This window comes from Phodopus roborovskii, unplaced genomic scaffold (genome assembly GCF_943737965.1).
Source record: "Phodopus roborovskii unplaced genomic scaffold, PHOROB, whole genome shotgun sequence".
In the NCBI taxonomy this organism is placed as follows: domain Eukaryota; kingdom Metazoa; phylum Chordata; class Mammalia; order Rodentia; family Cricetidae; genus Phodopus; species Phodopus roborovskii.
Window position 1 is genome coordinate 6,643,945 of NW_026126517.1, and position 27,797 is coordinate 6,671,741.

The 27,797-nt window shown below is 49.4% G+C and overlaps 1 protein-coding gene across 5 annotated transcripts in view; it reads left to right on the forward strand.

Annotated features, from left to right (window-relative positions):
* Igsf9b (immunoglobulin superfamily member 9B) overlaps nucleotides 1-22,508 on the forward strand; it is a 45,792-nt gene extending 23,284 nt beyond the window's left edge. The window contains exons 9-21 of one of the 5 annotated variants that reach the window (XR_007835288.1): nucleotides 120-260; nucleotides 347-463; nucleotides 709-859; nucleotides 1,695-1,818; nucleotides 3,940-4,115; nucleotides 5,494-5,720; nucleotides 6,532-6,616; nucleotides 8,656-8,817; nucleotides 9,412-9,457; nucleotides 9,992-11,644; nucleotides 12,976-13,021; nucleotides 19,361-19,482; nucleotides 22,212-22,230. Coding sequence is in view for 4 of the 5 variants with exons in the window: in XM_051196997.1 (XP_051052954.1) it covers nucleotides 120-260; nucleotides 347-463; nucleotides 709-859; nucleotides 1,695-1,818; nucleotides 3,940-4,115; nucleotides 5,494-5,720; nucleotides 6,532-6,616; nucleotides 8,656-8,817; nucleotides 9,412-9,457; nucleotides 9,992-11,644; nucleotides 19,361-19,482; nucleotides 22,212-22,420 (3,213 nt within the window). In the remaining variant the exon portion in view is untranslated. Of the gene's footprint in view, nucleotides 1-119; nucleotides 261-346; nucleotides 464-708; nucleotides 860-1,694; nucleotides 1,819-3,939; nucleotides 4,116-5,493; nucleotides 5,721-6,531; nucleotides 6,617-8,655; nucleotides 8,818-9,411; nucleotides 9,458-9,991; nucleotides 11,645-12,975; nucleotides 13,022-19,360; nucleotides 19,483-22,211 lie in introns of all 5 variants that reach the window. The other 4 variants (XM_051196997.1, XM_051196998.1, XM_051197000.1 and 1 more) reach the window with 4 other exon arrangements.
* Nucleotides 22,509-27,797: the final 5,289 nt, after the last annotated feature.

Below are 27,797 nucleotides of genomic sequence, written 5' to 3' on the forward strand. Positions count from 1 at the left end.
CTGCTGTTCTGTCCTAGACTTACTTGGTGTCGCTCAGCTCAGACCCTGCCTGGAAGTGGCTGGGGTGCAGTGCCTGTGTCCTGACCATGGTTCCCTGCTCTCTTATCTATGTGTGGCAGAACTTGGGTTGGACCTTGATGGATGATGGCTCTATTCGCATTGAAGAGGCTACAGAGGAGGCTCTTGGCACTTACACCTGTGTGCCTTACAACACCTTGGGGACCATGGGCCAGTCTGCCCCTGCACGGCTTGTCCTGAAGGTGAGTCTTCAGGACTGTGCATGGTCCCCTGTGGTGGGCAGTCTTCCTGTGGGCAACCTTTCTCACCTGTCCTGGGCTTCCATTAGGACCCCCCGTATTTCACGGTGCTACCAGGCTGGGAGTACAGGCAGGAGGCTGGCCGGGAACTGCTCATCCCCTGTGCAGCAGCAGGGGACCCCTTTCCTGTCATCACCTGGAGGAAGGTACCTGGGCTTTGATACTCTTGTGCTGTGGGGGAGGCAGGGAAGATCCAGTGGTGGTTCAGCTTGGACCTTTGTTAACAGGCCAGATGATAAGAGGAGAGGCGACATTAGTGGATAGTGGTGGGGTGTTGGCAATGGGGTCAGGGATTGCAACCCCATCTTCATTTTCTTCAGACTCCTGAGTTGTAAGCGCTCATCCTTTAACCTGAATCCCTGTTCTCATCCTTTTCCCTTGTTTGGCTAAGGTAGGGAAACCCAGCAGAAGCAAGCACAACGCCCTGCCCAGTGGGAGTCTCCAGTTTCGTGCCCTGAGTAAGGAGGACCACGGGGAGTGGGAATGTGTTGCCACCAATGTCGTCACAAGCATCACTGCCAGCACCCACCTCACTGTCATCGGTATGTGTTTGGGTAGGCCATCAGGGGTGACTTTTCTCACTCTGCAGGTGTCTTTCCAAAGTCAGACTAAGGACTACAACCTGAAACCCTTGACCTCAGGGGACTCTGGCAGGGAGGGTCAGGATCTAGGTTTGTTTGGCAGGCATGTGGAAACTGGAGTAGAAAGAGCGAGAATTAGATGCGATGCCTTAGCCAGGCACTGGGCTGCCTGAGAACAGGGCTGGTGTCCATAGCCTGGGGCAGGAGGAAGTGACTAATACTCCTTGTTCTGATCTCAGTTCATGTCAGCCCATATGTAGCCTGTCCCTTTGGGGCTTGACAGTTACAGTTGTACCCAAAGCCAGTTTAGACTATGAATAAAGTGGTCTGCATTTTGTCATTCACAACCAAGCAGGGGAGCTCTGCTCAGGGTCATATCCTTCCTACCCAGTTGTACTGGCCTTATACCTGGCCCACTGTTGTCTGTTGTGTGGAACATGGCTGTCTCTTGTGGCTAGAGATTAAAGAGATAAGATTTTTGGGTTTTCCCAGGATGTCAAAGGAATGTTTTTTAGTTCACAAGATGCATGGGAATTTGGTCAGGATGAGAAAGGTTCTGTTTTCCTCTGGCTTTTGTTCTTGCTGGTGATGCTAGCCTATATAGTGGGTGGGCTTTTCTCTCTGACTCCAGCAGGGCCAGAGTGGGCCTGGGATTCTGCCCTGGCTGCTGACGCTTCTTATGATGAGTCTTGGTACTACAAGCTTTGACCTCTGCTGGATCTCCTACAAGAAGATGATGGGAATAAGCAAATATGCTCGGCTTCTTTTGGTCTGAGCTGTTTTCCTTGGTCTCCAGGCACCAGTCCCCATGCCCCAGGCAGTGTCCGGGTCCAGGTCTCCATGACAACTGCCAATGTGTCCTGGGAGCCAGGCTATGATGGAGGCTATGAGCAGACATTCTCAGTTTGGTACGGACCTCTGTGAGTCAGCCCCGCATGCTTTGCTCTCTGCTTTTCCCTCCCTTGCCCCACATAGGACATCTAGTCTGCCCCGCCCCATCCCATCCCATCCCATCCCATCCCATCCCATCCCATCCCATCCCATCCCACCCCATCCCATCCCATCCCATCCCACCTCATCCTGTCCCGTCCCATCCTAGGGTAGGTGGTGGGCCCAAGAAGACTAGGATCTGTACTTGCTGGCTCTGCAGATGGTCAAGTGGACCAGGCAATGATGGAGTTCTTAAGGATGCTAGGGATGTCTATAAGGGACTCAGTGCATCCTTATAGGATCACCCTGGAGGTTAGAATACTGTTTTGGGCTTTAATCATCCCTGCTCTGCTCTCTCTTGGGTATCTCTCAGTGCCCCCTCATTTCATGTCTTACTTCAGTCTTTCTCTAGATTCCTAACCTTGATGGTGTTGTAAAATAGCACATGAAGTATAGGGTCTAGTTTTTATTCTGTTCTTTGCCAGGGGGTCCCAGGTACCAGTTAGGAGAACAGGTATTCCCATCCCTGCCCTTGCCTCCACTGTCTGTATTTTCTCTGGGATTTTGTGCAGGTCATTTTCATGTCTGTTGTCAACCAGATCAGTGACTTTAAGCTCCTTGCCTAACCCTCAGGGTAGCTAGAGCTCACAAATGCATGGACTAGGATGAGGACCCAAGGTATGGGCTGCTGCGAAGAGAAGCTGAACGGCACTCCCTTTCCATATCTCTAGGGCTTCTCATCCTTATATTTCTGTCCTGATCTGGGAACTGCAGCCTCCAGCTTCCTCAAGTGGGGAAGATGAGTGAGTGGTTCACTTCCTTCTCCTTCAGCCTGGTTCAGTCTGAATCTGGGGAGGAGGAACCAACACATGTAGACCTTAGAGCAAGCCCTCAACAGCATGGGGTTGAGGGTCTCTCCATTTCCCCAGCAGTTTTCAGACTGTATGCATATCTGGGGAGTTTTGAGATCCCCGTGGATGAACTACATGGATTGTCTTTGTCCCTCAGAGTTGGGGAAGGGTGGCGTGTGGTGTGGCAGAGCTGTGTGCTGAGATGGATGGGCATTTGGCTGCAGATACGGGCTCTACATCTACACCACTCTTACCACACTCTGTTCACTTGCCCTGGGAGGGGAGGGCAGTTGCCAAGGTAGAGGAGGTTTTTCCCTTCTTTCTGGAAGACCCCTAGTTCTCTGTACTGATATAGTCATTTGGCTCCTGCTGGTTTTTTCCCCCCTCTTTTCCTTCCCATGCTTCTTTTTGGCTCTGCTCACATTATTGGGCATACCCCGTAGTTAAAACCTAGAGAGGAACCTGTGGGTAACAGTTGAGTTACAGTTCAGGGTTGCATCAAGTGGGCCAGTTACCAGGACAATGTCTCCTCCCTGTGGTGTTATCTGGAACTGCACCTGCAGCAGGTGGCTTCCTTGCTTATTGGGGAGTTGAGGAGCAGGGTGGCTTTGAAGTGGAAAACCACACCCCTAGTTTCTTTCCTTTCCATCATAGAAACTCTCCCCTTGATTGTGATTTCTAGCCTCCAAGGCCTTAGGAGATCTGGTCCTGCCATGAAGCAAACCTTGATCATTTTTGTTTCGTGCTTTGGATGACCTCAGATGACCCAGGTTGGAGTGGAGCATCCTGGATGATGGGGCCCACTTTTGTCTCTCCTTGGTGGGGTAGACAGTCAAGGTTATCTAGGTTCCTTTTCTAGTCATGTCATTACCCAGCTGCTCATCCTCAAATGAAGTGTCTCTATTCTATCAAGATGGAGCCCATTTATAAAGCAGTGCTTAGAGTGAGATTCTCTCACAGTGCGATTGGTAACCTGACCAGTATCTTCAGCATGGTTTACACCTGAGGACCTCTTCTCACTGGGGAGGTACACAGTGGGGTGTGCCCTGTGATGCTATGGAAGCTGGCATAGCCAGAGCCAGGCAGGTAGCCCCACACTGGTTATCCCTCTTCCTGCCCTTGAACCTGGGGATGCTTGTACTTTCACTGCCTTTTCCTTGGGGACCTTGCATGCCTGCTATTCTCTCCAGTGTGACCCACCCCACCTCTTCTCCCCCATCCTCTCTCTCTCTCTCTCTCTCTCTCTCTCTCTCTGGCCAGGATGAAGCGGGCTCAGTTTGGGCCCCACGACTGGCTGTCCTTGTCAGTGCCACCGGGCCCTACATGGTTGCTGGTAGACAGCCTGGAGCCCGAGACTGCATACCAGTTCAGTGTCCTGGCCCAGAACAGGCTGGGAACCAGCGCCTTCAGTGAGGTGGTCACTGTGAACACTTTAGGTGAGGCTCTGGGCTGGTATGTACTGGGGCTATTTCTTAGCAGGCCTAGGCTAGATAAAGGACTTACAAAGTGTTCTCAGTAATGGTTTCTTCTGATCTTCCTGTAAGGGTTTGCCATGTTTTTCTATTGGGTCTGCTTGGTTCCATATCATGGAATTTTAGCTATGTTCCCATTGAACCCTTGGTTGGAATGGAGAGGTTCAATGGCATCTATGCAGTTTAACCAGGGAATGGGGAATTCTTTTGATCTATCTGACTGTAGTTGTATGTCTTCTGGGGGTTCAAGAACAGGCCCTTGCAAACATATTCTTCTCAGGTAGACTGGAGGTCATGGCTCCAGCCCCCTTTCTGTCCTGTGGACTCGAAACTGAAGTTCCTGTGAGAAACTGAAGTTCCTCTGCTGGGCCTTGTTTTTGAATAGGTTCTCACCATGTAGCCCTGGAAATCATTTTGTAACGAGCTGCTGGCCTTGAACTCACAGAGCTATGTCTATCTCTGCCTCCCACGTGTTGGGATTAAAGGTGTACACCACCAAGCCTGGCCTGGGGCTCATTTTGAGCTCAAAGGCCCCAAATGGAATCAAAAGTATGACTCATGTGTCGCGAGAAACTCACCAGATCTTGGGATGAGAACAGAAGATAAATCATGTACCTCTTGATAGTGGGAAAAGCATCAGAGGAAACCACATCTAAGAAATGTGTCATTAAGCAATGAGGTCATTGTGTAGATGGCATGGCCCATGAGAAGATGATACAGCCAAGAATTACAGTGAACGTTAGATCTATGGAGCTGATGCTGGTAGAACAGGGTGGGCTGTTTCCACTGTAAACCTTTTCTGTTTTTGGAGTATATCCTAGCCATAAAAAAATATAGTAGAGTGAATACATAACTGGTAGCATGGTTGGGTGTTACCATTGCCACATATGCTGCATGGTACACAGCTGCATGCTATGTGTCCCAGTGCCATAGATTTGTTCATACCAATGTTCCCCAAGTGTGTGAGGAACCTGCTGTTCTATATTATAGTGTTTACTCTCTTACTAGCTTATAGGAATTTTTCAGCTCCATAATTTCATGGGGCCACTATCAGGGATGCTGCTGATGTAGATGTTATGACCCATGTGACTATACTCCCCATGGTGCCCTCTGCTTCTTCCCTTTTGAGGAGAGTTGGTTGTCTTGCAGTTGTCCTACTCTGGAAAGAGTCACAGGGCTCTGGGTCACCAGCCTTGACTTCTCTTTCCTAGAGACGAGAGGGCTTCTGTAGGTGATGCTCTCTCGCCTCTCTGAAACAAACTCATTCTTTGTTAGGCTCTGCTTCCCACATTGGGTTGGGCACCTGTGGCCATCATCTTTCTTCTTCCTTTTCCTTCTATAGCATTCCCTGTTACAACTCCAGAACCCCTGGTGCTGGTGACCCCACCAAGGTGCCTCACAGCCAACCGGACCCAGCAGGGTGTGCTCCTGTCCTGGCTCCCACCTGCCAATCACAGCTTCCCCATTGACCGATATATCATGGAGTTCCGAGTTGGGGAGCGCTGGGAGATGCTGGATGATGCCATTCCAGGCACTGATGGCGACTTTTTTGCCAAGGATCTGTCACAGGTGGGAACTTAAATCTTCTCGCCTCTTAGTCCCAGTTTCTGGTATTGTCATGATTATTTGTAAAGCCACTGACCATTGAGTGACCCACCTCAGGACCATAAGGTCAAGCCCTGCACTGGCCTTCTTTATTTGAAATCTTAGACTCTACCTAGTCTGCTACCGAGTGTCGGATTGGTCCCCAGACCAGAGCTATCTTAGTGGCATTGGGGACCAGTGCTACACAGATGGTTCTCAAATACAAACACTTACTAGGGTATGGTGGGGTGAGGCCAGTAGGGATCATCAGACCCCAGACCTCAGTTTTCTGGGTTCCAGCTGGGGTGGCATAGGGAGGCTCTAGCAGGGCATCTTCTAGGCTGGCCGAGAGACAGGCTCTTCTGTTAATTCGGAGTTCTGGGAGAAAATTCATTCCCACTTTTTTTTTTTTTTTGTGGACATTTTTTAAGCAGGAACATCTTTTTCTTGAGAGAGAAAGCAGCTTGCTTCATTGATAGATGAACTCTCATGCATCCGTCCATTTGCCCTTTTCTGGATATTCCTTATGGCCACTGGAATTGACTCATGGTGCTGTTTGAGAGCCTATCATGCATCTATCTTTGCAGTCTTTCAGTGGCCTCCTGTGTGCAGCTCAAAGCCCATAGCCTGAATGCTGGGAATATGAATACTATAACACTGACCATTGCAAGCAGTCACCATTAAACACTTCCTGGGACCGGTGCTCCGGGTATCCTGTTCTTTGGAAGCCATGCATAGGGTCAGTGGCTGTGGTCCTAAGCCCTGCAGCTGACTGGGTATTGTCTCTGGATTGCAGGATACGTGGTATGAGTTCCGGGTTTTGGCTGTCATGCAGGATCTGATCAGTGAGCCCAGCAACATCGCCGGTGTCTCCAGCACAGGTACTTTGGGTCCTAACAGTAACCAGGACATAAGCCTTAGAGCCACATGAGAGTCCTTTTGTGGGACAGCTAATCTGGGAGGACAGGCTGGGTTAGAAACATAAGCAAGAGTCTAGTTGAAACCTTGTGAGTCCTAGCATTGCTGAAGTCTGTCAGGTCTGTGATTCCATGACATGTGACATTTTATCCCACTTTGGAGCTGGGCTTCTGATCCTTTGTGAGATAGCTGAGGAAGGAAATCCATTGCATCATGTCAGTGTATGCTGCTTGCTATACATTTTCTGTTTGCTCTCGAGCTGTGCTGTGTGATGGGGCGGGCACCATGAATTAGAGGGAGGATGCAGCAGGTCAACAAGTGTTTGTTTGGTGCCTATTATAGGCTTCCTTATAATTATGTGGGTTTTATTTGGAAAATTGTTGTTTGGTGTTGTTTTCCTTCCTTCCTTCCTTCCATTCCCTAGAGTTTTTGTTTTTTTCTTTCAGACTAAATAAAGCCAACTCCTTTGCATTTTCTCCATTTATCTTTCTTTTTCTTGGCACTGGTCCCATTTGCACATATCTTCTCTCCCTTCCAGAGTCCCTGAAACACAGCAGAGACCCTCTCCGGGGAAGTGGTGTCCTTGGTATGGGAGAGGCGCTTGCTTAGTAAGCCCGCCAAGGCACCATTTCCTTGGGTACAGCATGTACTTAGATCCCTGAGACTAGGCTACAAGGGTCTTGGTGAGAAAGCTCTTGTAAGGGGCTCCTTGGAGTTTCAAAAGCATTGGTATGGCCAGATGGGAGGAGAGAAGTGGGGCCCAGGACACATGGGGAAGGGGCGAGTGTGATTTTTTTTTTTTTTTTTTTGGTCTCTTGTATTCAGCACCCTGGGGTTTGTGTAAACTCAAGTTATCTCCCATACGCAGCAAAACTAAGCTGCTTCTGTTTTGGCTTCCCTCCAGGGAAGAGACTCAGAGAGAGAGATGGAAGGACATAGAAAAATAGCTTTCAGCCAGAGCCAGAGTAGAGGACTAGAGGTTTTGTGCACGCACTTCTGTGAACCATTCTCACTCAGCCTTGTGGTTGGCCCCCAAAAGTAAAGAAAGTATGTCTAGTCACACAGTCCCATATGGGTGGGTGGGACTGCAGCAACAGCAGCATCCCCTGTAGTTAATGCCTCTATTTTCCAAGACTGTGGTCCATCAGTGTAATGTGGATTCTTTTTATCCATTATCATTATTGACATGGCAGTGAACCCTAGCCAGCCATATCACAATGTTTTGAATTTCCCTTCAGTGTTCTTTAAGAGCGGTACTTACTGATCCCATGACCTATGTATACAGAACAGTGGGCCCGGGTCTGGCCCTGGCTCAGTCCCTAACTGGCCTGTGAATCCTGCATAGACCTTGTTCCTCAACTGAGGAAGTGAGAACTGAGCCCATCCTTTCTACAGCTCCCGCCTGCTTCTGGAGCCTGAATGATCAAGATATACTAGTCCTTGCTGCCTGTACTATAAGGAGTTAGAAGATGGATGGGCCTATATTCTATCCTAACAGTTCCTCTCCCTGATTTAGAATTACATTCATTCTATAGATGCAATGGGAGAAGGCAGGAAATCCTTACTGGAAATTGGAACAACTGTGCTCCTGTTAGGGTACTAATAAGTGAGCCAGTCCCTCAAGCTTTGCCAGTTAGAGTAGGGGAGTGTATATGTAGCTCACAGGGTACTGTGGGAGGCCTGATAGCATGCATGGAAGTACTTTGCCACACTCACAGTGATAGACAGCTATAGAAGATGATTGCGGACTATCCTCAGGAGGGACAATGTGGGTATTATTTCTCCTTTGTAAACTACAAATAAGTTATTTGACTTTCATAGACTGTCCTTTTCTTACCTGTCTTCACACTGCTACACCAGTGTGTTAGAACCGCATGTGGAGGCCAGGCCCCAGCCCTGTCTGCTATAAGAAAAAGGCCCTCGGGATCAATCAAGTGTCAGAGTAGGTGGGGAAAAATCTGGCAAGCATGAGATCCATGAGAGCCTCTGGCCTTCTTTGCAGACATCTTCCCACAGCCGGACCTGACCGATGATGGGCTGGCCCGGCCAGTGTTGGCTGGGATTGTGGCCACCATCTGCTTCCTGGCGGCTGCCATCCTCTTTAGCACTCTGGCTGCCTGCTTTGTCAACAAGCAGCGTAAGCGTAAACTCAAGCGGAAGAAAGGTAGGTGTTTGTCTTCTCTCCGTGTTTGGCCAAGGTTCTCTAGGAGGAGGCAGGCAAACCACTTGTAGTATTTCTCCTCCAGAAACAGGGCTACAGGGATCTTGTAGGCAGAGCTGTCAATGGGATTGGATTTGAGTTTTAAAATATTTTTGTTCATTTCTGGAAAATTCCATATACCTATTATCTTCCCCTACCCACCTACTCCCTCTAGGACCCACCAACCCAGCTCCATCCCCATTTCATGTCTCTTTTATTATTGTTGTCGTTGTTGTTATGACATAATTCAGGCTGACTTTTAACTAAAGATTCTCTTGCCTTGGCCTCCCAAGTACTTAGATTATAGGCATGTGCCTCCATGCCCTGTGATTTGAAAAGGAGAAGAGGAGAGCAAAGGTTTTTCAGAGGATGGGATGGGCCAGGGCTGCAGGTAGAGAGGGCCTCTGAGATGGGCATAGAGTTACCAGACAAGTAAGGTAAAGCCTTTCCCTCTGTGACTTTATATCAGGACTCTCTGTTGACCCTGGGGTATAGGGTACCAGTTTGTGTGTGTGTGTGTGTGTGGGCTCAGGCCTCTTCCTTTGGTTTTCCTTCCAGATCCTCCGCTCTCCATCACTCACTGTAGGAAGAGTCTCGAGTCTCCGTAAGTATTCTCTGGCTGTTAGAAGTCTGTAGGTAAAGGGGCAGGCTGGACGTAGGTAAACTGTTAGTTTTGGTTGGCCCCATTTCCCTAAGTTATTTCATGTTTGCAGATTGACATGTCAAATTTAAGTTGTCCACATGGATTGAGGGAGTATAATATAGATGGTAGATGGTACAATTTAGTATTTATTGAGCCTTGAAGTTTTTTTTTTTTTTTATTTGTTCTTTGCTTTGTTAGAGTCAGTGTTTATATTAGCTTGCATTTCTTGAACAACTAGGGAATAAAATTGGAGTTGTGCATAGGCAGGGTGTACCAAATTTAGGGGCTGGCCAGAAGAAAAGTAGCAATGTGGGTGTTCATTCCAAAAATGGATGATATGTGTCTAGACAATTGAGAGTTGGCCAGAGTCTCTGACCAGAATATTCAGCCCATCCATGTGTGTTTCCTTTAGAGTCACTGTTAATTAAGACAATGGAAAGAAGCTGTAGGCTGTGTATAGCACCCCTTCTCACCTTCTGTTCCTGTCACTTATAGCTTGTCCTCTGGCAAGGTGAGTCCTGAGAGCATCCGCACACTCCGTGCCCCATCCGAGTCCTCTGACGACCAGGGCCAGCCTGCTGCCAAGAGGATGCTGAGCCCTACAAGGGAAAAGGAGCTGTCCTTGTACAAAAAGACCAAGAGGGCTATCAGCAGCAGGAAGTACAGCGTGGCCAAGGCTGAGGCTGAGGCCGAGGCCACCACACCCATCGAGCTGATCAGCAGAGGCCCCGATGGCCGCTTTGTCATGGGCCCTTCTGAGATGGAGCCCTCAGTGAAGGGCCGGAGAATTGAGGGCTTCCCCTTCGCTGAGGAGACGGACATGTACCCTGAGTTCCGGCAGTCAGATGAGGAGAATGAAGACACACTGGTGCCCACTTCTGTGGCTGCTCTGAAGCCTCAGCTGACCCCTATGTCTTCCAGCCAGGACTCTTATCTGCCACCACCAGCATACAGCCCTCGGTTCCAACCTCGTGGGCTTGAGGGCCCCAGTGGACTGGGAGGACGACTCCAGGCTACTGGCCAAGCGAGACCCCCTGCCCCTCGGCCCTTCCAGCATGGCCAGTATTATGGGTACCTGAGCAGCAGCAGCCCTGGGGAGGTGGAGCCTCCACCCTTCTATATGCCAGAAGTGGGCAGTCCTTTGAGCTCAGTCATGTCATCCCCACCCCTGCACACCGAGGGGCCTTTTGGCCACCCCACCATCCCTGAGGAAAATGGAGAGAATGCTTCCAACAGTACTTTGCCCTTGACTCAGACACCTACGGGAGGGCGCTCCCCTGAGCCCTGGGGCCGGCCAGAATTTCCCTTTGGGGGACTGGAGACTCCAGCCATGATGTTCCCCCATCAGCTGCACCCCTGTGATGTGGCCGAGAGTTTGCAGCCCAAGGCCTGCCCGCCCCGAGGACTGCCCCCAGCCCCCCTCCAGGTGCCTGCAGCCTATCCAGGCATGCTATCTCTGGAGGCGCCAAAGGGCTGGGTAGGCAAGTCACCTGGCAGGGGCCCCATCCCGGCGCCCCCTGCCACCAAGTGGCAGGACAGACCTATGCAACCTCTGGTCAGCCAAGCGCAGCTAAGACATACCAGTCAAGGTATGGGGATACCGGTGTTGCCTTACCCCGAGCCAACCGAGCCCGGGGGGCACGGTGGCCCCAGCGCATTTGGCCTGGACACCCGGTGGTACGAGCCCCAGCCCCGGCCCAGGCCCAGCCCCCGGCAGGCCCGGCGTGCCGAGCCCAGTTTACATCAAGTGGTGCTACAGCCCTCCCGGCTCTCACCTCTGACCCAAAGCCCCCTCAGTTCCCGCACTGGCTCCCCTGAGCTAGCTGCTCGTGCTCGACCTCGACCAGGCCTATTGCAGCAGACTGAGATGTCAGAGATCACCCTCCAGCCGCCAGCCGCGGTCAGCTTCTCTCGCAAGTCCACGCCGTCCACTGGATCTCCTTCACAGAGCAGCCGCAGTGGGAGCCCCAGCTACAGACCCACCATGGGCTTCACCACTCTGGCCACAGGCTACCCTTCTCCTCCACCAGGCCCTGCCCCTCCTGCACCAGGGGACAACTTGGATGTGTTTGGACAGACACCTTCCCCTCGGAGAATGGGGGAAGAGCCACTCCGGCCAGATCCCCCAACAACCTTACCTAGTTCAGGGTGAGTGTAAGTCACTGTCTCTGGCCCACTTCTGGTCAAGCTCCCCATGCCTTACTCTGTCCCCTACCGCCCCAACATCCCAACAACAGGCTTTGTTTGGGACATACTGCAGCACCCACCCTGGAGAGGAGCTCTGGGCAGTGTCTTCCTGGGACTGATGGGCTTACCTGCTGGTACCCTGCCAGGAGCACATGTGTCGCCTCAGCCTAGAGTTCGGTGAAGACTCTACGTGTATCAGGAACGTGGGGAAGGGGAAGAGGACAGCATGGCAGGCAGTGATGTCTGTGAATGCTGCCTTTGAAGTTGAGGCTGACTGCATCCCTGTGATCTCCGTGTTGGGTAGTGGTGTTTCTCTGCAGTTGCCTACAGATTTTGTGACTGAGTGTCTTCTTCCATAGCCACTCTGCACCAAGCAGGACCACTGCTGGGGGAGGGGGGCGAGAAGCGCATATACCTTAGCATGCCCTGTAAGTGCTGAACCCCAGGCCATCCTTAGTCTCTCCAGGAAGATGCCCCTGGAGGCTGAGAACAAGCTCAGACCTGTGTGTGGGGAGCCATATCCCCATCTGCCTGGGTGCCTCACAGGAAGCTACAGAGAGACAGACAGAGAGACAGACAGACAAGCTCCCAAGATCTGCCCGTCTGAGAGAGCACACTATGTACTGTAGCATCTGGCATGCCAGGTACCAGTTGGCCTGGACGCCTGTCTGTACCTCTTCTGTCCACCTGCCCTCCTCCCTTCCTCCTAGCCTTTGTTCCTTTTCAAGTTAGTCTGCCTTCCTCATTACCTTCTCCATTGCCTCGAGATTGACTCACTTTGCTCTGAAGAGCCTTTCACACCTCTGTCATGCCTACCCTATCCTCTTCCCTTGCCTGGCCCTCATCCTTTCTCCCTTCTCTTTCTCACTCTTTCTCTTGGGTTCAGTACTTTGGTCTATCTTCTTGATATAGTGGTCTGTGGAAGGGAACAGGGTTCCGGAGGAGGCTGTCCTGGTGGTGGGGGGGATGGGAGGTAGCTGGAGAGGAGGGAGCCCAGCCCTCCCCCTCCCACCACTTTGGGCACTCCTGGTGGGCAGGCTGTGTGGGGATCTGAGAGGCTAGTTAGGGCGCCTGCATCTGTCTGCAGGAGATACAGTCATCACTCCCTGTCTGTGCCTCGTAAAGCCCGCTCACTCTCTCTCTTCCGTCATGCCTTTGGTTCTCTGGCTCTTTTCCCTCACCCATTCTCTGGCCTGTGGGTCTCCGCTCGCTGTGCCCCTCCTCCCCTCTGGGTATGCGTGGGTGGTTCATCTGGCTGGTGTTGGTAACTGCTTTGTTTCTGATTATCTCAGCTATCTGGGCAGTGTTGTCGAGACAAGCCTCTCCTCAGCTCAATAGGTAAGGGAGCTCATCGGCCGGGCGGGGCGGGGCGGGCAGGTGGATGGGGCTTCGGCAGGGCCATTGCTTCTGTAAGAGGGGATCCAAAACACATCCCTTCATTGCCCCACCTGGGCAGCTGCTGCTCCTGGGTTCCCATGGCTTCTGGGTTCTCCACATCGCACTGCTCTGCTGCTCCAGCTGCCCAGCTGGCCATGCTGGAGCACTGACTAGCTGTAGCTTTTAACCTCCAAGCCCACACCCACCTTTCTAGAATGGGCTGCAGTTGTTGTCACTCAGACCCTTGCCATCCTGCTGCCACCACCCACATAGACCTCCATAGCAGTTGCAGGACCCCGCATGAACCCCAAAGGACCCAGAATTTCCATGATCAGCTTTGCATCTCTACCCTTGGGGAGACTGGGTCCATACTGGGATCCAGGTCCCTCTCATCCTCTCCACACCACTGCTCAGTTTCCCCTGCAGACTCAGGGATAGTGTCCTCCCTGCCAACCCCTCCTCCCCCTAAATTCAGGTCTTTCCCTGGGGTTGCTAGTCCCTTACTTTTCCTGGGGCTCTTAATGGTAGAGGCCACTCTTCCACATCAATCTGGGTCCTCAGGGACAGGTGGCTTCCTGGTCTTTGGAAGGTGGGAAGTGTAACCATTCCCCAAGCTCCTTCCTTGCCTTCTGCAGCCCTTTCAAGGACTGAAATGTGACCTTGTCCTTAGAGTCACATTGCTTTCAGCATCCGTGGAAGTAGCCATGCTGACCTCCTTGGGTCTTGTTCTTGGGAAATGGCCTTGGGAGAACTCATACCAGGGAGAAGGGAATTGAGTTGGCAAAAGCTGGAAAGCCAAGAGATCAGCACTGTGCCCTCCCCTGCTGTGGCTGGCTCCTACAACATCCTTCCAGGTGGCATTCAAAAGAAGGGGCTCCCAGGCAAAGGGCCAGATGTCTCTTAAAAGATGCTTCGGACACTCAGAGCTCCCTCCCTGTCAAGGCAACCTAAAGAGATGATTGTTTTCGCATATGATCCGTTGCCCATGCTTTAGGACTGGCCAACTGCACCAGGCTCCTGGGTGGGAGGGAAGGAGGGAGCTTTTGTGTCGATGCTTTGGCTCCCACATGAGAAGAGGCTGTACGCTTTCCCTCTCTCACACGCCATGGCAGGCTGCTCTTTGTAACTCAGGACTATAAATCTCATTGTTTCATAAGAGAGGCCTCCCTCCCATAAAGAGACTGTGGGGACATTTTTTTATGACCTGCAGCTATAAAACTGTCAGTCAGTATCCAAGAGGCCCTAGCATTGTTGGAGGCTGACTGACTGTCATCCTGTAGCCACCCCTGTTGGCAGGATCTTATAGTGCTTGGGAGCTCACCTGTTTCCAGGACCTCCTGGATGGATGCTACAGTGCAGGGAGAATGATTGGCTTCCCTGCCCCATGCCTGTCTTCCCCAGGATTCCCTGGCATAACTCCTTTGTTGCCCCTGGGGTTTGGTAACCCTAGGACTACCAAAGCTCTTAGCCAGTTCCTGGAAAGCAGATGGACTCTACTGTCATCTGTGATTTCCCAGCCCCTCCATCTCTCTCCCCCACCCCTCCCCCACTCCACTGACCCTGTTTTCCCTTATGTCTTCATCATGTCAGATCTGAGAGAACCCAGCCACATTGTCACCATGGCAAACCCAGAATTCAGGAGCAACTGTGAGGGACCGTTGCTCTTCTCCCGGGCCTGGCTAGTATCCCCAGCCTAGAAGGAGGAAATCCTCTATATTATCCAAGTTAGGGCCTCTGCTCATTCTCCTGCTTGCTGAGAGACTCCCTGGGGCACAGGAGCTGCTGGGCCATGGGGAAGGGGTGCCTCTGTAGATGCTGTCTTCATGCTGTGCCTTTGCATGTGTACCCCCGGTCTTGCTTGGAGAAGTTGTGACTCATCTTGTCTGTGTTTGTCCTTGCTTTGTTTCTTTCCTCCTTCAGTCTGTCCTTTCCTCTTGTTCATTCCTGTTGCTACTCCCCCACCCTCTTTTTATCTCTTCCCTCTTTATCCCAGCTCCCATCTCAGTGTGGGGAGTTGCAGTATGTGGACCCAGTCTTCGATGGGTCACTGGGGGCCCCCTGATGCTGGTAACACTCACATTTTCCATCTCTGTCGACTTCCATTTCGCCTCACCATTGTGCCCTCTGTGAGTCAGGGACCTGGAAAGCCTAACCGGATCCCCTTTTATTTAGGTGTATTCTAGGAAGGAGTACCCATTTGTACACAAGCGTTTCCTGAGCCCTGAGGCAGAACACTGAGTCTGCACCCTGACCCCACCAGGGAGGGATAGCTTTGTGATTGGGCTGACAGGATGCTGGCTGTCCCTGGGGTACATAGAGGGTGCTTTCATCTTTTCTCTGGCTATCATATGTACTTGAATAGATTTCCCCATCCTTTCAGGCACGATGGGAGGACCCAGCCTCCAGGCTATTCCAGTTTGGCTACTGTCTGGGGGAACTGTGTTACTCTAGTTTACTTTTCTGTTCCGATGATAAACACCCTAACCAAAAGCAACTTTGGGGAGCAAAGGGTTTATTTGACTTTCAGGTGCATCATTTAGGGAAGTCAGGGCCAAAGCTCAAGGGAGGAACCTGGAATCAGGAACTGAAGCAGAGACCGTGGAGAGACACTGCTTACTGCCTTGCTCCCAGCGTTTGTTCATTGACCTGTCCCAGGCCCACCTGCCTAGGAATAGTACCACCCACAGTGAACTACTGTACCTTCTCACATTTAGCAACCAAGAAAATGCTCCACATACATGCCCACAGGCCAGTCTAGTAGGGGCAATTGTTCAGTAGAAGCTCCCAGGTGTGTCAGGAAGTGCTATCTCGAGTGTCTTAATGGCCAGCTCTGAGGGCAGGACCTAAAGCAAGGAAATGGCCAGCTGGATTTTTGACTTTCCTGGCTAAGGTTTTCCCATGTTGTAAATCTGCCACCTCAGCTGCTCTAGGGAACAGGGTGCTAGGCAGATAGGACCTCGTGGGTTGAATGAGTGGGGTGGAAATTTTGTGTGGACTGGCATAAGGGTGTATTTTAAAGTAAACTTTGGCAATTTTTGGAAATTCTGAGCTGCAAAGGAATACCACCCAGGCTTAGGACTGAGATTTCCATGAAACATGAGTCTGGAAAAGCTCATCATAGGCTTGGAGGCCTTTGTCTGTCAGTAGTATATCCGGGTCATCTCCTGGGAGAAGGAGAACTGAAGTGTGCAGCATTCCTGTATGTGGAGAAAAGTCCAGGTTGACCAGAAGGAGAACAGAGCCTCACGTAGGGCGACCAGGGTTGGAGTCTGTTGTAACCACCTCACCTACAGGTCAAGTTCAGCTTTATTACAGAGTGACATATTCATCCTGATTCCTTTCCCAGACACCAACACCAAAGGTTTCTAAGCTGGAGTGGTGCCAGGTGGACTTGGCATTAACATGGGACACGGTATCCTTCCTAAAAACAGGAGGCAGGTTGATACCAGAGGGCTCTCAGCACTGTTCTTAAAGCATACTAGGAAATATTTAATGTCTTTTCTGTATCACTCATTTAAAACAGACCCATTATGTCTGTCCCTCTCTTCCTACCTGTCCTTCTAAAGACTTGCTTTTAGTTTTGCTTCTGGCATTATGAAAGTATATCCTGGTGCTTCCAGGAAACATGGTCTGCTATGTTGCAGCATCTGAGTCCTGAGCCAGGAGCTCAAGCAGGTAGGCAGCGGGTATCCTGAAAGGTCTGGAGCTTGACTGCTGAATATTGGTTTCTTTCTTGATGTGTTATTGTTGTTCAGGAGTTTGTGCAGTTTGCCCTGTCCCTGGTCTGTCTTATTTTGTCTGTGACACTGAAGCAAAGGGTGGTAGTGGTCACTGTACTGCAGAGCAGGTGGGGGTGGGGAAGGAAGGAAACTCTGTTTTGTCTATTATTGTCTCTGTACCAATTTTACTGGGAAGAAATTGAAAGAGTGGTTTAGTGTAATCCTGAAGAACCTGCCTGATTGATTATATCTGGCTAAGTCGCTCCCCTTTCTAAAATTGAGCTTCTCCATTAGAATACGGCTAATGTAGTCTTCACCTCTTAGATTCATTACAGGCATGGTAAGTGGTAAGCACATATTATAGAAAACAAATGATGGTAGTGATGCTGTGTTAATTGTGCTATTAGTATCCCATCCCCTGAAAAATTCCACCTCCCTCGAAGAATTCTTGTGGATTTTCAGGGGGATTCTGTACCTGCTTCTTGTGCCCTGCCCCTGCCACCGAGAGCTTTCTCTGTGATTGGCTGGATTGGCACTGATTTTTGAACTCATGGCTATCTATGGAAGATATGGAAACCGTTATACCATTTCCTCAGCTGTCATTTGTTAGTGAATTGTTTTTCCCCATCCTGCCATCCACAGTAGGGAAAGGCAGCTCCCATGCTGTTTCTGCCTATTGGCTAGGGGATAAGAGAGAACTGTGCTGTAACTGTGTCAGCAAAGGTGGTGCTGGGGAGCGATGTGCCTGCCTGTCACATGTCTCCTCTGACTGTGTCTCTCACCTAACATGGCCTTTCCAAATGCTCCAGGATCTCCATTAGAGATGGCAGATGGTGGAGGATTCATGTATTTGATTTTTCTTTCAGGCAACACAAAGAACATTGTCCAAGCTGAGAAGGGATGATGCAGGGTCCCTCCAAAATCCCTTCCAGCTGCAGCTTTTGGGGAAGGTCTCTGGGTAGAACTGGGCTGGGGAAGGGAAAGGGTCTTTGGAAGGACTTGCTTACACTGTGAACTAGATTGCTTTTCTATGGGGTGTTGGTACCTGTGCTGGGGCTGGGGGGGATTGCTGTGGAATGTTAAGGAATTACCTCTGACTTGAGTTTGAGAGTGTTCTTTCTTGATACTCAATGCACTAAAAGACTTTGGAGCAAATGGCATCCATCAAGGAAGAAGGAGGTTCCTTCACTGCCAGTTACTCCCAGAGACCAGAGGCTTACCTGCCACAAGTCTGTAAGTTTCTTCTTCCCAGTGCTTGTAGAGTCCTTCCATGTTGGAGAAATGCTACTGTCTTTTTCATCCCTTTCTCTTTGCCCCCTCTCACTTTCTCCCCTACCTCAGATAGCTAACGGACCTTCAGGGACTTACTTGGCTCTCACAGGACTGTGAGGGTTTCTTTTCTTCAATCAGGATTTGCTAAAACCTCACTGTTATGGACGTGCGGAAGGGAGATGTGGTGCTTGGAGACAAGAGAGTCACCTTTGTCTACCGTAGCCCTGGAATGTCCCTACCTTACCTGGTCTCATTCCAATGCCAGTGTTTGTGCGAAGAAAGCATGTCCCGCCCTCTTTCTTGCCCTCTTTGTTCCTCAGGCTCCAAGTTGTCTTACTTTGAGAAAAACTGAGATAACATGTCTTCTCCATTTTCTTCTTTTATGACTCTTGGCGAAGCTCTCTCTATAGGCACAGTGTCACACACTGCTCTCTTTTCAATTTGCTTTGGTTCCCTTTGTGACCTAGGCTTCCCAGGCTCTGGTTAAATGGCTGACTTGATGCATCCCATAACTGGGGTGGAGAAAGAAGGATCAGTATGTAGGCTTCTCCTCTCTCAGCAATCTCAATATTTAAGTTGAATCTTAAGATACAGAACTCGCTGGAGACCAGTGACACACAGCAAGGACCTTGTGAGGCCATTAGAGTTGACCACTCTGCCCTGTCATATTCTCCTTCTACTCTCTTCTGTTTTCTTATGAGGCTGAGGAAGTCTGAGCCTAGTCTGCAGTGTTACGCAGACATGCCTGCTGAAGATGTTTGGTGTGTCACAGCAGTTGGCTGTGAGTTTCTAGATGAATCTTGGAGGAGGAGGGAGTGGCTCTGTGAAGGTGGGTTCTGTAGAGCTCACACCTTGCTGGTTACTTGCCCCTTCCTGTCTCTGGAGATGGAAGGTAGCTTGCTGGGACCAGATTGCCTTACCTCCTGCTTTAATCTGCTCTGTACTTTTTACTTAAAGGTCTTGATGATGGTGAGTTCTAGGAACCAACTCTTCTCTGGCACTTGCTTATCCCAGCCTAAGTGGTATGTGGTGGGCTTACATTAAAGTCTCTCTCTCCTTTCCTAGGGTCTTCCGATTGCTCCACAGGTTGGTTTCCACCTGAGATAGGCCTCCTGCTGCTGGAGCTTTCTATCGGGTTTTCTCCATTCCAGGAGCAATAGGAAGGCAAGTGTCCAGGAGTGATCGTGGACACCCTGGACTCCATCCCTGGGCTCCACCCTTCTATGGGCAGTCCTTTGGCTTTCTTCCAGCCCTCTTCAAAGGCTCCTTTCTGGGAGCTGACCTGTGCCTCTCTAATTGTTCCTTGCAGAATACTTCCACCTGCACCCGGGAACGCTGCTGTGCCTGAGAGGCTGGAGGCTCTGAGATACCAACGGATAAAGAAGCCCAAAAAGTCATCCAAGGGCTCTTCGAAGTCAAAGAAACGATCCGGTAAATGGTGGGAAGTGCCACTCCTCTTTCCACCGTGCTTTTCCCATTTGACAAGGAGGATTGTGGGCCCAGGATCCCAACCTTGGGTGTTCTCTAGAAGTGAAGCCAGCTTCTCTTGTTCTTGATTTCCTTTTTGTTTTCAATAATGCACAAATGATTTTTGTATAAAAGCACACGAAAGCTGTCTGATTGTCTTCCCTTCCCAGTTCATCGCCTCCCGCCTGGGGAGCCATTGCTCTGAGGGTGTGTGTGCCTGTAGAACCTTTCCTGTATTCACAGCTTTAGAAAGTCCACCATACTGTTTCAGTGTGGTTTTGAGCAACATAAGTAGTATACTATTCTTTCCCGTTCTGCAGTACACCTTGCTGTTATCCCCAACCCCTTGTACGATTCTCCGTCACCATTTCAAGTCCTCTAGTAGAACACAGGGCAGTTGTGAAAGAGCTTAGCGTCATGTGACATGGGCCAGTCTCTATATTGACTAACTTCTTCTAAGGAGAGTGAAATGTCCATATTTGCTAAAGGGCACTTCTTCTGAAATACATCTGATGCATATCCAGCAGTGATGGGAAGCTTATGAAATAGTGCAAAAGAATTGTTTGTTCATTTAGAAAAGCAGTTGATGTTTACCAGATACTCTCTTTCTACCAATGTTTATAGAAATGCTGTGACAGCCTGTCCAGAAAGAATGTTCAGCACTTTCTTTGCAGATCTTTGATGAGTACTGTAGAGTAACTGTCTTAATAAGCTAGCTAGCGGTGGAAAATTGTCCCACAAGGCTAAGCCCCTGAACACATTGATGACTTAGCCTTTGGATGTGGCCAGTTTCCTATCAGTTTGTTGATGGCAATACAAAGGCAGAGAAAAGGAAAACTATCTTGTCTTGAAACTGGGTCTGGCTAGATACCTCAGGCTGGCCTGAAACTAGCTATGTAGCCTAGGCTAGCCCTTAACTTTTGATCTTGCAACCTTTTGATGGCTAGGATTACAGGTATGTGCTGCCATGTTCACCAAAAATGAATTTTTTGAGGTGTGGGTCAGGATTAAACTCAAAGCTGAATTTAAACTCATTTTATTTAAACATACATAATACATACATACATATATATTCCTTTTATGTGAGTGCATGTTTGTCATTTAATGATGGGAACACATTCTGAGAAATGCACCGTTAGATTATTTGGATACTGTATGAAGATCACAGACTATGCTTTATTAACCATGACAGTTACTGTGTATGTAATACAGTCTACAGACTGCCATTGAGTATATGACTTCTCCTTGGTTAAAGTATTGTTATGTAGTGCACGACTGTAAATTTTAGTAAATAAATTCCATCTAATTATTGTAAAATAGGCCACATCAGCTGCACATGGTCTCTCTCGTGCCTGGTCTGTGTTAATAGCTATTGGGTGTCTTCTTTGAGTTCAAATCTTCTGTTTCCAGTTAGCCATTGAACTTGGACTTGAGTGTTCTGTAACTCTCAATGTTCGTGATTATCTTCTTCATAACCACCTCTCTCCACGTCTCTTGAGCTGTGGGAACGACGTTGCTTCATTCATGCCAGCTTCTCCCAGTCTTTGCCCTCATGTTCTTACATTTAACCCTTTGGGTGAGGTATAGGGACTCAACTGTTGCAATGTATCTGGCCTTCTTCTACAAAAATTCAAACCCCAGTCCTGTCCTCTCCTTTTTGGACTGGTGCAATGCCTTGCAGTTGACCTCTGCTCCATCTACACTCTTATGGTATCCCATAGAGGTGGCACCCTGAACCTTACCTAGGGAGACCCCGATCACTCATTGATCACTTAGCCTTTGGGTATGGCTGGTTTCCTATTAGTCTGTGAATGGGAATACTGAGACAGGGGAAAAGGCATTACTTTGTTATTGTTTTGAGACAGTGTCAAAACAATAAACTAGCCACATCTGAAACTAGCCACATCTGGGCTTCCACCAGAGTGAGCTATAGAGATTTTATAGCCATCTTTTTACACACAACACACACACACACACACACACACACACACACACATATATATTTCTCTCTCTTACACACAAACACACACCCCTTCTAGAAGCCTTTCCTTGTAACAAGCACAAGTTTTAAACTCTGTTGGCGTGTCAACTTTCTCTCTCTAGAGCATACTGTGTTTTCATCTTCTCCTCTTCCTTCCTTCTCCCTCTCTGTCTCCCTCCCTCCCACCCTCCTTCCCTCCCTTCTCTTTTTAAAAGGCAGGGTCCCACTCTGTAGCCTTTCCCTCTGTATACACAGAAGGGTCATGGCCCTGGCAGTTGAAGAAGTGTGCAGGCATGACTGTCACTCATGACTGAAGTCTCATGTAATGTCTGTCATAGTTTGGGGTAGGTGAGAAAGTTATATTAAGCTCTGCTTCCTGCCTCCTATAATGATAACTGGCATCCAGGAGGCATAGTACAGCAGGTATTTGTAGGCTGATTGCGGGAACTGCTTGATCATTGAGATCCATGAATTCATAGTAGGGAAAATACCTACCTTACTTCGTTGACTCAGTCAAGACTGGGTTGCTGGTTGCTCCAGTGGGGAAAAAGGAGGTTCTCCGCAGCAGTTTGGCCTCAGAGCCATGCACACAGGTGTTCCCTTGGTTTCAGTGGCAACTTGGACTTCAGCCTTGGGAGATGTGTGAAGTATCTGAGGCTCTGATCCACCTCTTTACCTCTCTTCTTTTGTGTGTCTGTCTCCTTCTCTGTAGACGGTTCTGCCTCCCAGGCTCAGCAGCTTCCCAACTCTCAGGTTCTGTGGCCCGACGAAGCTGTCTGCCTCCGCAAGAAGAAGAGACACCCTCGTCCTGATCCCTTTGCCCGGCTTTCGGACTTGTGCCACCGTCAGCTACCAGAAGACCAAACGGCCATCCTCAACAGCGTGGATCACGATGACCCAGGCCACGCTACTCTGCTATGACTTGACATCACTCTTAAGTGTCCCCAGGGTGGGGTGCTAAGCTAAGGGGGTAGAGAGGGGCCACTGTACAGGGCCTCGTCCTCTTCTGCCCATCCTCTGTGTGTCCCCTCCTGTCAGTGAGCCTCTCCCTCGCGATCTAGCTGGCTAGCCCTGCCCACGGGACAGAGGACTGGGGAAGAGCTCTTACCTGTGGCTCAGAGTTGGGAGTATATGAGGACAGGAAACATCTGTCTTGACACCACCTCTCCCACTTTACTAGATTCTTCTCACCTCTTCAAATGTCTTAGGAAGTGAAGAAGAGAAGAAAGCAATGGCTTTCACTACTCTGCATTTGTTTCAGTTTTCTGAGTCTTGGGAGGGGTTAGAATTATGTCCTGTTCTCCAAACTCCACATATATATAGATATAGATACAAATACACTTGTGTGTAGTTGGTGGGTTTCTCTATGTGTATATATATGTACATTGCAGCAAGTGCTATTTCTCCCCGTGGTCGGTGAAGGACTGAGGAAGACACTGAATATCTGGGCTTGGTGAGCAGGGCGGGCTTCATATGAGCGGGTGGGTGCCCTCATGTCTGTCTTGGGAGATCATTCCAGCTGAAACCGGATTCACGCCTCACAGCTGAATTCACCGTTGTTCTTTCTAACCTCTCCCACCTAGAGCGGAAATGGGGCCCTGCCATGGTTCCTAGCTCCCTGCTTGGGGGTTTAGCAACAAGTTATCCCTGAACTAAACTCAAGCCTTTACTGCCTGCTTTCTAGGTGAGGAAAGCATGGCCAGGCTTAAGGCCAAGACTGGCATCTTCCTTTCTTCCGCAGTTTGACACTCACCGTAGAGTAGTGGTTTAGCAGACTGGCAGGTGTGGTGTATAACCCCCGTTCATGTGGTCATGCCTCAGTCTCTTCTCTTCCAGCCAGGGCTAGGAGCCTGCAGCCAAAGGCCCCCCTGTTCTGCAGCCACCTGTGCTGAGCACCAAGCTGCCACAACTCTATTTATACCCATCTTGGCTCTGAAGGCAGAGCACTGCTCCCCCGCGGCCGATTGGCTCCTCCTTTCCTTTTGTGTCTGCTAATTCTCCAGATTGATTAATTGCCATTTGTGGGAGCTGCCTGCGGCTCCTTGGCATACTCTCTGTGTGCTGTCTGCCAACTCTGCTTTGCCCTGGGGTCTTTTTCCACCCCCTGGACCCAATCTCCATGCCTGAGACGAAGAAGTGAGAGTACCTGAGACTGTTGAGTTCTGGGGTGCACTTTTCCCACTGCTTCTATGGGGAGCTGACTTAGCTGCAGGAATGATGGTAGAAGGAGTGGTGGGTGGGCACCACGGCCCTTACCCTTTCTCTGTACAAGTCCCACCCTGGTTCAAACTGTTAGTATCGGAAATTTTCCTGATGTCATTTGTCAATTCAGATACTTCCCTCTCTTCTTGAAGGTTATGGTGTTGCTTAAGCATAGAAAAGGGGGAGAGAGGGCCCACCCTCTCCTCCCTCCCTGCTTTGCATAAAGTAGTGGTAACTGCCAGCTTCCTGGAAGTGTTCCTTTCTGGTGCTTCTGTGTCCATCTCTCCCCTAGAGCATTAGCCATGTCTACTGGAAGGCTTCTGCTGGTCCCACAGAAGCTGCCAGTCACTTGGCCTAGTAACTTTGATGAGGTCGCAGGGGCTAGAGAACTGACTTTTTACTTAGCGCTTCCATCTTGGGGGATCACCCTCATCTCTGCAGCCAGGCCTTGGTGCTTCCTTCTCTCCCAGTGGGTAGGGATGGGCTCCACACTTGAGGCTTCACACAAGCCACACTACCCCAGCTTTCTTCTGGATATAGGGGAAAGAGGTGCTGAGGCCAGTTACTTTTGCTAGGAGATTAGGCCATGTGCCTCAGACCATCTAACTCATGTGATTCTCAGAGGTGTTGGAGACCGCTCGACCTCTGGACCTCATCTCCGACAAAGCAGAAGAGTTGAGTTCGAAGACTCACATCTTTCAGAAGTGGGCCATCGCTTCTGCCACTGTGCCACAATGGGCTGCTCACTCAAGTGTCTCCTGGGGTTATTGGGAACAAATCTATCTGATGTACTGGGGTAGTGTTTGGAGGCTCACAGTGGCCTAGTCTGTGGTCTTTGCTTGCTCCCTCATAGCACATGATTCCTGAACCATGGAGTGTAAAAGTACGTTGTTGGGACTGGTAGACTTAGTACTGACGTTGGCCAGCTGTTCTGAGGACCCTCCTGGGAATTCTGACCCTGAAACTGTCTGGGCCTTGAGGTCAGATTGGAGGAGAAGTTGAGGTGGAAGATTGATTCTTTTGGATGTTGTAGGGCCAAGAGCCAAAGCTTGTGGGCTGAGATGCCCCAGTCCATGGCTGGGCTTGCAGGCTGTGCTAACAAAGGTGCTGACTTCTCCCTCTTCTTGCCTCTGGCAGTGCCCCTTACCTCTGCCTAGCTGACCAAAAGGTGGAAATTGCTTCTGACTGGCCACTGGGTCACAGCTGTGCTATTGTGTCCCCTGGACTCAGAAGGGGGACAAGGTCTATCCATTCCAAAGTGGCCTCTGTTGCATTCTCCTCCTAAGAGGTCTTTTTTCTTGTGACTTTTCTTGCATTCTTTCATGAAACTGTTTCAGCCCTTGCTTTGGTGGCTGAGAAGCAAATTGGCAGGATACAGCCCCCCATGGTCAATGCAATGAACAGGGTGTCATAGGCACACTCTCAAGTGCTGATCTGGGCACATGTTTGACAGTCTGGTTAGAAATGTGTGATGTTGGGGTGTATCCACTTCTAGGGACCAATGACCTTTACACTCTGCCTTTGAACTTGGCAGTGACCACTATGAGCTTCCTAGGGCTTTCACCCTTCTTGCTGTGGGAGATCACATCTTCCAAGTCCTCCCTTTGCATCTGGTAGCCTTGCAGAAGTAACCCAGTTCAAAACCTGTTCCTGTACTCAGTATTTTTTTTTTTCCTATCTTTTCCTTCTGTATCTTGACTTGGAAATGCTATCTCAGTGTTTAATCCACAATCCAGAAAGAGAATAAACCTGGTTCTTTAAGGGGCCAGAAAGACTGCAATTTCGGGGAAAGAAGATGAAAAATAAGAAGTGGATCTTGCTTCTTTATTCTGTGGCTGACTACACAGAGCTTTGCTTCAGGGCTCTGAGTATCCATGGTCATTGGTGGCCATTGGTCCAGCATCTAATGCTGGTTCCTGTCCAATGGCCAGCCTATCTTCTCTCCAGTTTTCTTAGAGGGACTAGAACAGGAGAGAAGAGGTCTTCAGAAATTCCTTTTCAGTGGAAAGGGTGCTGTATCACACAGCATGAACAGGATTTGCACTCCATCTCTACAGGCTTAGATTGTGTTTGGGGGAGATTTCAGAAGGATTAGAACAATTACTTACTGATATTTTTCCATTATGTTCTCTCAGTTTTTGTACAGTGATCTACACTATTTGAGGTTGAACATATTTTAATTGTTTATTCTTCTGCCCTTTTTATACAGAGAAAACTGGGTAAGGTTGGGATATGGGATTCCTTTTTTTCCCCCCTCCTGGTGAGATTGGCACACACTGGCTTCAAGAGAGGCATCCCAGAACATTAGAACATCTTAGTTGCTTCCTAGGATCTGTATTTGAGGCTGAGGAATGTGTAGCTCAAGTAATTCTGATTTTGATAGCAAAGTCCTTTAGAGGTCTTGGGATGGGCTGGGAGAATTATAGGTAAGTACATTTTATTAGTATGTAGAGAACTCTAGGAATTGAAAAGCTAATGACAGGACTTGCTTTGCTCGCATGTAAAAGTGCTTTGGGGGGCACTGCAGGGATCTGGCAGTAGGAAGATTGAGTCAAGGGCAGAGATGGAGAGGTGGTATAGGGAGGTACCACTGATGCTTTTTCTGGGATCCTGAGCATTTCCACTAGTGCTCATTGGCTTGGCCCTGCCCTTTATTTGTATTATGAGAAAATGGAGGCTCAGGGTCTTTCTGATTACCTTTGTCCTTTTGGGAAGAGCCTCTAGATGTTCTTCACTGAATACAGTAGTTGACAAGGCAGGTGTGGTTCGAAGAGAAGTTAGACCATGGAGAGAAGACTTGATTGTGATCAGGTATGTGAGACTGAGAAAGACAGAGCAATAAATCAATTGTAGAGGGTACAGGAATCCTGGGATGACTAGGTTAAAATGCAAATCAGATACCAAGCCTGCAGTTCTCTTTGTGGCCACTCTACCAGCCCACACGACAGTGCAAATGGTCAGGGTGGGGTCATCACAAGGAAATGAGTGACTGCCAGGGAGGCTCATGGGAAATGGGTGCCCCTGTTCTGGGAAGACTATAGCCCCTGAGAACAGGCCTGGTAAGCAGGCCCAGCCTGGTTCTTGGAAGAAATCTTGCTTAAGGCAGGGCTTTTCTGCTGTAGAACTGGCCTCTAACACTGAATATAGACTTCAGTTTTTGTTTTTGGTTTTTGTGGAGCTTCTCTGGTGAAACTTGGGAGACTAGCCTTCAAATGCCACCAGTAACTGCTTTCTGGTAGAGAGGGAAGGTTCTCAGGAACTTGGTGCTTTTTGTCCTGGCAGCTGCGGCACACTGTGCTCCTCGTCTGTGTCTGAAAAGGCCCATTGGACATTGGTGCTGACGGTGCACAGGAGGCTGGGCCTCTGAACTTGTCAGTGTTTCTTGAGCTGTAGAGAAATGTTTTCATCCTGGAGGCTACACAGTGGCCCGGTGTCTGGAGGTTTTGTCTTCAATTTCTCTTCCTTTGATAGGTTAGATTTACCACACTGTAGCTAAGGGAGAGAAATAATTTCACCTGAAATGAGAGACCATTTTGTTCTATACTCCTTAATGTATCCAACTTCCTCTTGAATCAAGAGGAATAACTGAAGATCTCTTTAAGAGAAGTCAATAAACCAAGGCTCAAAGCTCTGGTTGGACTCTAGTGACTCTCACCAGCTCATGCAGTTTGGTATTTGCTTGAGACTGGCTTGTATCTATTGCACCTTTTGATTGCTGAGTCAGCACAGGTGTCCAGAGCCTAATATCTGGGCTCCTGCCTTCACTTCCAAATAAACCTTTTGGGAACAAATACACTGTCTGCACCAGATGTTTGGTGTCTTGGATTGGCAAGAGGGTAGAATTTTTTTCATGACCTCAATAAAAAACCCTAATCAATTGAGTCTGATCCAAAGACAGTCCCAGATCATAGGGATATTTGTGTAGATTAAAAAAAAAAAAAAAAAAAAATTAGTGCAAACCTTTTTAGTGGCTGGCTGTGCCTTACGAGGGGAGATTTGGGGTATCCTAGCTGCTAAACAGTTGGGTAGATTAGCAGCCAGCCATTGAATCGCTTGGACATTCTCTTCTACAGTGGGTTGGTTGCAGCAGTTAGGG